Genomic DNA, 11,521 nt, shown 5'->3' on the forward strand with positions numbered 1-11,521 from the left:
AGACAAACAGCAAGAAACAGAAAACAAAAAGCATATTGTAGAACAGCCATTAACGGCCGCGGTCGGCTCTGGGCAAATTTTCGTAACTGTCAATAAGACCCGGGAGGCCCGGGGGGATAATAAAAGAATAATGACGTTACCGACAATTAATAAAAATTTATGAATATATTAATATAAATTTCGATAATACACTATTAAATTCGTGATTTTTTATTATGTAAATGCTGTATAAATAAATATAATGCATACTTTTAATGCTATAACATCTTAATTGTCGAAAAATTACAATTTTTTCATTGCAGTTATCATCTTTTGATAATCAAACTCGGATGATAATATTAAAATCACAATTATTTTCAATAAAAATCGAATATTATTTAGTTTAAACATACGTATGTATGTACATACATGTCTATGAAACTAATATATCATGAAATTAGTACCGTATTATTAGTTTCTTACTCTTAATCACTTAAATTTTCTATAATATAGTATCTCTCTCTCTCTCTCTCTCGTCGGTGAAACGACAAATTACCTTGCATCGGTATCGCGTTACGTCATAACGTCAGTCGAGCGTGAATCATATGTTGATCACAAACGCAGTTAATTGGTGCGCACTGCGCGCGCGCCGCACATGTTTGGTACTATTTGAAGCTTCACGATTGGAAAGCTAAAAATTTCTCTTATCAAAATAAGAAACAAAGAATCAAGTCAATCAAGTGTATATTAAGTAATTGATCCATCTCAACATGAAGCCAACGCTTGTGGCTGATGAAATGTTTCCCGAAGGAGCTGGACCTTACGTTGAATTAGAGGAGGTAATGTTATGTATGCACAGCTCTGATGAGGTTAGGAATATATATGTATTGACAAAGAGTACGATCCACTTCACGCTGCAAATGCTTTGAAGCATTCTTTGATTGGTCAATTCGTAAAATTCTTTCTTCTAATTGATCAACCAAGTATTGGCAGCGTTAAGTGGATCACATCCATAGACATATGTTACTGTGTAAACCCATAATGTGATTTCTTCGGATTGTAAACTACGTTATGTTCTCACACCACGTTAATTTCAGGTTGGAGGTAGCAGGCTATTAGTGGATCTTACGGCTAGCGAGAAAGCTGTTCATTCAGAATTTTTTAATGGTATATTAAATATTAATTATTTATTATAAATTTAGCCCCTCCAAATATATATATATATATATATATCTAGAGAAAATCAACAATTTTTTTTTCCAAAAACTTAAATATCTCAAAATGTAATTTATCTAGAAGATTTCGATGGTATATTAAATATTATTTAATTTCAATATTTTTACATATTTCATAAAAGATTACTAACATATTTTTTTTATGTAAACAATAATCCAAGTTAACAGAATATACGGTTAATTTATTGAAATAATTGCTTCTTTTTAGACTTTGATGACCTTTACGATGATGATGATTTGGAGTAAAGCAGCATTTCTAGGAAGTTTAACTACACAGTGCTTTTGTATAGATTGCAGTTAACTTAGCATTGAAGCAGAAAATTCCTTGTTTTCATAGATCCATGCAAAACATGGGTACAGCAGAATCAATGGACATCATATGTCGTCAGTTGCGTTCAACAGAAAGTAGCGTTTTATATTTTACGATTATCATCAGCAAAATAATCTATAATTTTTCTTTTATCATACTTGTTGACGCTACATGTAGTCATCATTTCTTTTTCAGCATAATGTATCATAGTCGATACACATTGTACCATTACTCTTGATACTTTGAATAAATATAAAACGTAACATAATAATTTTATGTGTGTATGTGTGTGATAACGTTAACTTAATATGCAATGCTTTCAATATATTGAAAACAATCAAGTGTTAAAAAAAAAGGGATGTAACAGTTTCAAAGTTCTTTCTGTTGAACACAGCTATTAAATGTATCCTATGTGTTTATACTTGTTTGTATATATAATAGATATGAAAAAATGTTTCGTTTTTTAAGTTTGCTGTAAAAAAATTACTGCAAACCCCCTTACATACAGTATTGTTATTCAATACATATCCTTTCCTCTCAAAAGACTAACCACAAACTACAAACTTCATATTGTAACATTATTACAATTTATTTGTATTTTTAATTCGAGTCAAATGTGCGCCTGCATCTATCATACGTCATTTTACTGTTTACCACAGACAATTGTTATTATAAACGTGCCATAAGAAAATGAGTACTGGTCAATATATCTCGCGCGCGCGCGCGCACACATAATAATATTATGATACTATAAGATTATCATTTATAATACATAGACGCGCTAGAGTCATAAAACTTGTATGATGATGCACAACTAAAATATAGCACCCCATTCAGTCATTCATTTGTTTATTCTGATCATTTCGTATGCGCGTGCATCGTACTATTTTATTACTTGATACGAAAAAAGAGCCACTTAGATTTGCCAATTCAATCAGTCCAATTAATTGCTACGTTTTCTCCTTGGCCCCAATCAACATATTTCCATTTTGACCATTCTCATTAACTTCAACAGATTTACATTCCACTCATGATAATTATAAACTCTTATCCTTGTTCGATATATGTTAAAAACTGGCGACCGGGGTGAAGACGATATTGGCAACAACGACGATATTATTATTAATGTTGGCATATCGCTGATGATAGTGGCGAGTATCCTAAAATTCAGAAATAAAGTTCCTTTAACTTAACATTGCGGACTGATATTTTAAAGTTTTAAATACGTTTATTTTTTTTACTAATATATATATATTATGTTATTAATTATTGAAATAATAATTGCTACAGCTAAATATTGTATATTATATGATACAAGGCACGTTTTTATATATACACATGTAAAAAGTATATTATAAATGAATAGGAGAGAGAGAGAGAGAGAGAGAGAGAGAGAGAGAGAGAGAGGAGAGGGAGGATAAAACATACAAACCCTGAGTCTAGCCTTTGAAGAATTATTCGGGGTGCTAGTTAACTTCAAGATCGCTGTCAGCCTGATCATCCTGGTCGCTTTCTTCTTCGTCGTCCTCTTCCTCCGAATAGTACTGAGATGGTGGCGATAAAGGATCTTCCGACAATGAAGTATGTGACGACGACGGTGGTCGAGAACCTTCCAATTTAATATCTAAATCCTCCATTGATGTACTTGGACCGGGAATAGTTACTGGAATAAACTTCTCTAAATCCCCTGATGCTAACTCTGCAACGATCGATCTTGTTAAACGAGCGAATTGAAATTTACATATAGATACATTTGTACATATGCATCAGTATGCATGCACGCACGCACTGCATATACGAGGGTCATCTGAAAAGTTTTGAGCCTAACATAGAAACAAGTAATTTTTCGGTCAAATTCAATTTTATTTTTCCACATAGTCTCCTTTTAAGTCGATACATTTTTTTCCAGTGATGCTCCCACCCCTTTAATCCATTCAAATAATACTGAGCGTCTTGCTTTGCGAAATAGGCGTCTACGGATGCGATGACCTCGTTCGATGAAAATTTCTGTCCTCCGAATCAAACTTTGAGCCTAGGAAACAGAAAAAAGTCGCTGGGGGCCAGATCTGGTGAATACGGTGGATGGTCAATTAATTCGAATCGCAATTCGTGAATTTTTGCCATAGCGACCGCCGAAGTGTGAGACGATGCGTTATCTTGATGGAACAGCACTTTCTTCTTTTTCAAATGCGATCGTTTTTTTCTCAATTTCTGTCTTCAACTTGTCAAGCAATGATGCGTAGTACGTCCCTGTTATTGTTTTACCTTTTTCAAGATAGTCGATCAACACAATTTCACTACTGTCCCAAAAAAACAGTCGCCATCACCTTTCCCGCCGATAAAACCGTCTTCGCTTTCTTCGGAACAGGTTCACCCTTCGCAGTCCACTGTTTTGATTGTTCTTTTGTTTCAGGAGTGAAGTGGTATACCCAAGTTTCATCAACCGTTATTAATCGACGCAAAAAATCCGACTCGTTTCACTTAAACCGCTCCAACAGGGCATTAGAAATGTTCATTCGAATGCGTTTTTGATCCAGAGAGAGCAAGCGCGGCACCCAACGCGCGGTTAACTTACGCATGCCTAATTCTTCAGTCAATATATGACAAACACGTTCTTTTGATATGCCAACATCCTCTGCTATCTCCCTAATCTTAATTCGACGGTTGTCCATTATCATTTGATGAATTTCTTCGATGTTATCGTTGATGGTCGCAATTGTTGGCCGTCCCGAACGCTCATCATCAGCTAAGCTGGTACGACCACGTTTAAATTCAGCTAACCATCTTTTCACGGTGGCAAATGATGGGGCAGAGTCCCCGTAAACAGCGTCCAACTTGGCTTTAATTTGAGTAGACGTATTGCCTTTCAAATGCAAGAATTTAATTATAGCAAGATATTCAATTTTTTCCATTTTTACAAAATGACGACACAAATGATTGTCAAACAAGAACTAAACGTCCAAAGTGGCCACAATTGTCACAGATATCTTTCGTAAGTATCACGATTATAATACCAGAATGGCTTTGACGAATAACGCCATCTTCATGATGAGGCTCAAAACTTTTCAGACGACCCTCGTGTATATATATAACAAAGAGAACGTACGTTCTACATATTTCTCGAGTGATTTCGGAACCATAAATTTTGCCTTTTGCAAATTTTCTTCAGTGCATTCCCCTTTTTCTAGTCCTAGAAGAATATTTTACGCGTCATAGTTTATAGATTCACAGAGTTTAGCACATTTCAGCAAAATATAAAAAAATAGTGACTTTATAGCATAGAAAATAAAATCAGTATTTTTTACCGAAAGCTAGACCCATCTGTTTTAGAACTTCGATATCGTCATGAATTTCAAACTTATCATTAAAATTAAACAGGTACTCGGTTCTGTAACAAAGAAAAAATCTGCTTAATATCCCTCCTTACGTAATATTTACTGATTATCTTATAATCTTTTTCTCTTTGTTTTTGTTTGACATACTTGTCATTTGAAATGCTGCAATCTATGACAGTCTTTTTACTGGTATTCACAATAAGGAATGGCAGCTGTATGGCAGAATTAGGTTTCGGTGGCCCACGGAGATTCTCGTTTAAACGATTACGTTCAACCAAGTTCTTAAAAGAAATATGAGAGAGAATTAGCTGATGCAATTGCTGCGTTTTAGCTTTGATTCTCTCAATTTTCTTCTTCTTATCTTTTTCTAATGCTACACATTCCTGTAATGAATTAGTGGGCAGGCCGAGCCACCTGATTTCCTTTTTTTCTTTGGAAATGATGTTCATTGCCATTAACACGTTTAGAGCATCGTATACGCGTCTTCTAATATTTTTCTGATCGTATTGCTGAAAAAGAATGAAAAATATACAATTAAATAAATTTAATTAACAGTTAAATGAGCATATTTTAAAACAAGTTTATAATTAATATACGGATCAAATCGTTTGTGAAGCACATGTCATCTTTAAACATTACAGTCTCTTCTAGTTATTGATTATTGCGACAAATATTACTGAAGCCTCGGTAGTCAAATTGGTATGACATCCATCCCAGAAAGTCGAAAATTCCAGGTTCGAACCTTGGCCGGGGTAATATTTTTCACAATAAATTATTCTGTTTTTAGATTTTTATTAACATGTGACGCAATTGATATTCTTTTAAAAAATGCATATTAACATCAAAAATTATTAAATTGCTTGTTTAATTTAATAAATAATATTACTATTCTGATTCTTCTCATGGACCGAAAGATTTCGGCGCGTGGTACATAGAATTATATATGTATATAAATTCACACAAGAAATATGTATTTAAATAGTACGATCCGTTTCGAGACCGAATATAAGATTTCTCTCTCACTTAATTAGATTTATTCTTATCGGTTTAAATTCGTATCATATTGTAATATACCGATATTACGAGATAAATACCTGATCTGTCAAAGAATTTATATGAGCAGGATTAGTGAATTCGCCAACCAATTCATCCGCTACTTCGTTGTAGGAAGTAGTACCCTTCTTCTTCACTTTTTCACAGACTTTCATTGAGAAATGTCTTAATCCTTTCCCAACTTTTTCTGCTTTTCTTCGCTTACTGAAATATAAAGAAATAAAAAGTATAAATGGAATAGACCAATAATTAGATGTATACATATAGCAAAATTGTGAAAAGCTAAGGGGCTCTGCACAATAAAAGGAATAGGGAGCAGAGAATAAGAATTTCAATTTATCAGAAATCACTAAATCACTGTGGAATACACAGTTTCCGATAGGTTAAAATTCTTATTCTCTGTTGCTTTTATTGTGCGGAACCCCTAAATCTGTCATTGCCCCCCCCATCTCTCTGTCTGTGCGTGCGCGCGCGCGTTTGTGTGCGTGCGTGTGTGTGTGTACACGCGCGCCCACATGTGATAGACTCATTGCATTACTCAGGCACAAAGTCGCCACTTTCTACATCCTGCCTTTTCCTAGATCCAGTATGATCTAATATTGGACTGATAAAAGTTTTCCCAGTGGCATCCTTAACAAGTTGCGAAGTATTAGATTGTTGTTGTTGTTGCTGCTGCTGTTGTTGTGATGCAATAGCTTGTTTTATATCGCTCTAAAATAAAATATTGTATTTTAAAATATTTACTGCAAAATTTTTAATTTCCACATTGAATTGTTACTTGTTTACACAAAATTACAAAATTATATTTACCATTTGCGCAGAAGTTAGTTGTATGGTCTTGGTCACCATAGACTCCCCACCCTTGGATGTTGCCATTTTAGTATTTTGCAAAGGTATTGTTACAAGTCCTATAATAACATGATTAAATTAAAGGCACTTTCAATTGGTAATAACACACATGCTTATAATTATATGAAAAAGATCTATTAAAAAAAAAAAAATCATACTTACTCTGACCAGGTGTAGATGGATTCTGCAAGCTAATAGTCCTAAGAACTTGTGTATTCGATGATAAAACCTAGTTAGAACAATACATACGTAATATTTATAAAAATCTAATTTCCAGTGTTATTGCATTGAAAAGAAAAACATTGGAAATATTCTACATAACGAGTAATTTTCAAATGTAATTTGTTTATTTATACAGCATTACTTTCTCACAAATGTATTAATACCACATAACCTTTATATATTGAATTAACAGCTGCAATTGTGATAAATAAGATATATGAAATTAAAGCAAATACCTGCGATTCTTGATTAGGAGCTTTAAACACTTTAAGGCCACCTGCATTTGTTGTGCTAACAATACCACTTAATGCTTTATTAGGTGTACTTTGCACTACTTTTATCACTTGTGGATGTCCTGCAATGAATTTGATTCATCCATAACTACTTATAAATCTTCATTAAACAAATATCAGACAAAAATGTTTCTTTTCAACAAGAAATCTAATTTAATATAACTGATGCTTTACCTATTAATTTCGATCAAAGGTATATACAGTATATATATAGATAAACAATTGTTCATATTATAGTTTTAAAAATACTTAAAAGAGGAATAAATTATATTTTGTATTTTCACATTTGTATTTTCAGTTGCAGAAATTTTTAACACTATATATATATATATATAAAACATTAAAAATAGAATTGAATAGAACAAGATATATATAATCAAAATTGGCAAAATTGGATCATTCAATCATCACCAACAAGTAATATTATAATATATTTATCATACAGATTCCTTGTTTTGTCTAAAATAGGTCATATAGCTCTGATATCTCTATATCTTACATTATTTAATTATGTAAATTATGTGAAATAACAAAATCTTGAATACATATGTCAATGGTATTTAAGTTGTAAATAATTAAATTTAGAAATTGTCAATAAATATTAGACAGTTGACCAAAGAACAAATGAATATGCTTTTTCAAGTCTGACATTCAAACTATTTAAAAGTTATTAACTGTTTAGAATATTCCATTCCTGTACAAATATATCTGTACAAATATATTGTGAAAAAAATAAATGTCAAATCTTTGCATCTATTCTAAATATGAGAACAAGAATTAATCTTTTTAATGTTGCAAGAAACACGATGAAAGTGTTGAGTTGATATGTTTATGCAATCGTGTGTGTGAAGAGATTTGAGAAAATCATATAATTTGTAAAAAGTAACAAATTGCTTCATAAACGAGCTTATCAGCACTATATTTCATCAAATGGAATATGATAAAGGATAGAGATAATAGGCAAAAAAGAGATATGATACACAATGGAGAATAAACCGTCTACCTATTTATCCATAAACTGGATAGAATTTGCTCTTGCTGCTGACAATTATCAACAATGTGAACACACGTCTCCCATTTTTAATTGAGACTACAAATGGATATGGTAACAATATCGTAATGCAAAAAACGGGGAAAAAAGGTGAGTTAAAGGGGAAAATTCGGTTGGAAGAGAGCTGCGATCGCGTGAACAAACCTGATTGACGCGAAGTCGGAAAGAAGGCCAAATGCATAAACTCGCGACCGGGTGATGCAGAAAGGCCCGGAGAGGCGAAGAAAGGGCAAGATAGGCGAAGAAAGGCGGAGGGCGGACGAACCGTCGTGGGCCGCGGGCGAATTTTATCTCGACGTTCGCAGGAGACAGACAAACGGAGAGGAGGCAAACGGAGAGACGCGCGAAGGTAAAGAAAATACAAGGAGGATCACGCGTGTCGCCGACCGTACGTGCGTTGGCGCGCACCGTAAATCCACTTACCGTTAACGTCGTGTATTAGGAAATTCATCGTTTTGTTTTGCTGTGTCATCTCTGACGTTATTGGGCCGTCGATCGGCTGAGGACGATAGCGCGAATGGGCCGTGCGAAAAAGGGAGATAAAAAGATCATAAGGGCCACACTCCGCTCGTATCGTCGGCTCGGCGTATCACCAAAATGGCGACCTCGCATATAAAAGCACTCGCGAGGGTGATTTGCGAGGTATCGCGCGTCGCGAGACCGTCACGGTCCGTCAGCCGTGGCAATTCGGCGTCTCCTTTATCGCGATCGGCTGCGCATTATTGGAACGAGCCCGGAATATTCGCGCTCTACCTCCAGCCACTCTGGCCCTGCAGCTTCCGCGTGCACACGGACTGGAAATGAGCTTGGCGGCACGACAAAGCTAAACAGCTGATTGGCCGGCCACCGGTCACATGGTCGCTCTCCGCTCTCGTTCCACGTTACGCGGCGCCTCTCTCGTGACGCGCGCGCCAATTTCTCCTCTTCCGACTATAATCCGAGGTAACCATTTCTTATTGGCTGTTCATATAGCATTATTCGTTCTCTCTCTCGGCAACTGCTCGGGCCGCTCCGAATGAATCCACCAGCGTACTTGAAATGTAGGATTCACCCTACCTACGTACATACAACATCCGTCATACGACATCTGATATTCATTCGCTAGATTTGCCGGGGATTCACCCTGCATCCGATTTGCGTCGTACGACGCTCCGCAACCAATCGGAAAACAAGATTTCGATGGATTTTGCTTCGTATCATCGGAATCCTGTTTTCTTATTGGTTGCAGAGCATCGTACGACGCACTTCGGATACAGGGTGAATCCAGCAACTGGGTTCATTCGGAGCGACCACGAGCAGCTCCCACGAGACAAAACGAACAATACTTAAATCTGCCGTATTTACGTAATAGTAAAAAAAAACGCCAATTTTTAATATAACATTTCAAAATAGCATAGCATACGTATTAATATTATAATAAAACAATCAAAGACAGTGCTGTTGTCTTCTTCCGATGCAATTGTAAGTATCAATAAATATTTAGCTTAATTTTACATTTCGTATATCTTACGACAATTTATATGCACAATATATACAATGTACATTGTATATATTGATATATACATATATGCATGACCTGTCTTTCGAATTCGAGCGATGCGAGCATAAAACCCTTGTGTATCAGACTTGAAATTGAAATTGAATTGGAATTTAATCAATCAAGGCAAAATCCACTATAAATTTGAGACATCTTTCTTTTAATTGGTTAAATTCTACAATCCAATATCTCAGACTTCTGCTACACGGCACGCTTAATCGGGTTTAATAACATCCGTAGTGATGGAATTAGTCAGTTAGGGTGCCGTCACATGCGGCGTAACTTGCGCCGACCAATCATATCATTTCACTTGAACATCAGTTTCTGTCTAGTCACTTTATGCTTTTTACGCTATTTTGTTGTTACGCCGAAACATAATGGAACCACCATGCGTCAAATCCAATTTCAGGCTCATTTTAGCTTATTCTGTCTGAAAAAATGCACATGGGTTTCGACTTTGCAACGGTATGTACAATTATAAAAGTCGTGCGCCGCGTAGAGACGAAACCAGTCGAAACCCATGTGGAACAGTACAATTGAGCCTTAAACACAATGCGAAGGAATAACACGATTTCAACCTATCAGAAATCAGATACACTGGAATATACACTTTCCGATAGGTTGAAATTGTGTTATCGCTATCGCTATTCCTTCGCATTGTGTTTAAGGCTTTATAGAGCATCATTTTGCCTCTGATAGATTTTCTAATCTCAATAGTCATCAACTTTAACATTTAATATCTCGGATCACAGGACAGAGCGACCGTATTTTTTTTTTGTCAGATTCTCTCGTTTCATGTAAAAATGCGTCGAATAAACCGAGTGGTTCTCATAAGATTTTCCGATTTCAATGATCTATTCGATCATCCGCTTATATATACGCGATGGAAGAATTCTTAAAATAAATATTTATTTACTGTAAGCAAACGTATTAGTATTATTCCATTAGTATTATTTTAATAAATATTACAATTTTGTAAATTTTTTTTCAATGTAACTTTTTTTTTGTCTTGTTGTGTAACTCTTGTTTCCTTCCACCGAAGGTCAAGTCGTGGTACTTCATCGGGAGTTAGGGGCTCCGCACAATGAAAGAAACAGGGAACAGAGAATAAGAATTTTAGCCTATCAGAAAGCATGTATTGTGGAATACACAATATATGATTTCTGATAGATTGAAATTCTGATAAGGCCGGAATCAGACTATGCAATGAAGATTGAGATTGAAATTTCACCAATGAGGACAGAGAAATTTTGGCTCCTTTTGTTCTGATCGATCAAACTTCAATCTTAAAGCGGGGAGCACAGACTCTTGCATAACGCATAACACGTAATGCATAAGAATATGTACCAATCGAAGTTCTTCGTTTCTTTCCCTTCCATGTAATAGAGAACTATGGTTGGTTCAATTTCTTATGCCTCATGTGTTATGCGTTATGCATAAGAATATGTACCAATCGAAGTTCTCCGTTTCTTTCCCTTCCATGTAATAGAGAACTCTGGTTGGTTCAATTTCTTATGCCTCATATGTTATGCGTTATGCAAGAGTCTGTGCTCCCCGCTTTAATCTCATTCTTCAATGCGTAGTCTGATTACGGCCTTAAAGGCCCGTCTACAATACACGGAGTAAGAAGTAAGAGTAAGAAATTGACCAATCACAG

General features: G+C 35.3%; 2 protein-coding genes across 2 annotated transcripts; one reads left to right on the forward strand and one right to left on the reverse strand.

Annotated features, from left to right (window-relative positions):
* The first annotated feature begins 614 nt into the window (after positions 1–614).
* Positions 615–2,225, forward strand: LOC108770710 (myeloma-overexpressed gene 2 protein homolog). The gene is made up of 3 exons (XM_018522413.1): positions 615–818; positions 1,077–1,146; positions 1,423–2,225. Exons 1-3 carry the CDS (start codon positions 750–752, stop codon positions 1,458–1,460), a joined length of 177 nt encoding a protein of 58 aa, XP_018377915.1. The 5' UTR covers positions 615–749; the 3' UTR covers positions 1,461–2,225.
* A 91-nt stretch (positions 2,226–2,316) lies between these two features.
* On the reverse strand, positions 2,317–9,143 carry Dp (transcription factor Dp). The gene is made up of 11 exons (XM_018522412.1): positions 8,751–9,143; positions 7,220–7,338; positions 6,924–6,990; positions 6,723–6,820; positions 6,451–6,623; positions 5,954–6,116; positions 5,007–5,368; positions 4,830–4,912; positions 4,631–4,714; positions 2,957–3,223; positions 2,317–2,684 (listed from the first exon to the last, which is right to left on the reverse strand). The coding sequence occupies exons 1-10, from the start codon at positions 8,797–8,799 to the stop codon at positions 2,991–2,993; spliced, it is 1,431 nt and encodes a 476-aa protein (XP_018377914.1). The 5' UTR covers positions 8,800–9,143; the 3' UTR covers positions 2,317–2,684; positions 2,957–2,990.
* Between the last annotated feature and the right edge of the window lie 2,378 nt (positions 9,144–11,521).

The sequence above is a fragment of the Trachymyrmex cornetzi genome, unplaced genomic scaffold, assembly GCF_001594075.2.
Source record: "Trachymyrmex cornetzi isolate Tcor2-1 unplaced genomic scaffold, Tcor1.1 scaffold1307, whole genome shotgun sequence".
Taxonomy (NCBI): domain Eukaryota; kingdom Metazoa; phylum Arthropoda; class Insecta; order Hymenoptera; family Formicidae; genus Trachymyrmex; species Trachymyrmex cornetzi.

Bases quoted from the DNA above. Each gene is read 5' to 3' on its own strand.
- LOC108770710 (XM_018522413.1), top strand. From the start codon at position 750: ATGAAGCCAACGCTTGTGGCTGATGAAATGTTTCCCGAAGGAGCTGGA. The intron at 819-1,076 runs GTAATGTTATGT...CGTTAATTTCAG, and splicing joins CTTACGTTGAATTAGAGGAG to GTTGGAGGTAGCAGGCTATT. The intron at 1,147-1,422 runs GTATATTAAATA...GCTTCTTTTTAG, and splicing joins TCATTCAGAATTTTTTAATG to ACTTTGATGACCTTTACGAT.
- Dp (XM_018522412.1), bottom strand. From the start codon at position 8,799: ATGACACAGCAAAACAAAACGATGAATTTCCTAATACACGACGTTAAC. The intron at 6,117-6,450 runs GTAATGCAATGA...TTTATATTTCAG, and splicing joins AGTGGCGACTTTGTGCCTGA to TAAGCGAAGAAAAGCAGAAA. The intron at 4,715-4,829 runs GTAAAAAATACT...ATATTCTTCTAG, and splicing joins ACAGATGGGTCTAGCTTTCG to GACTAGAAAAAGGGGAATGC.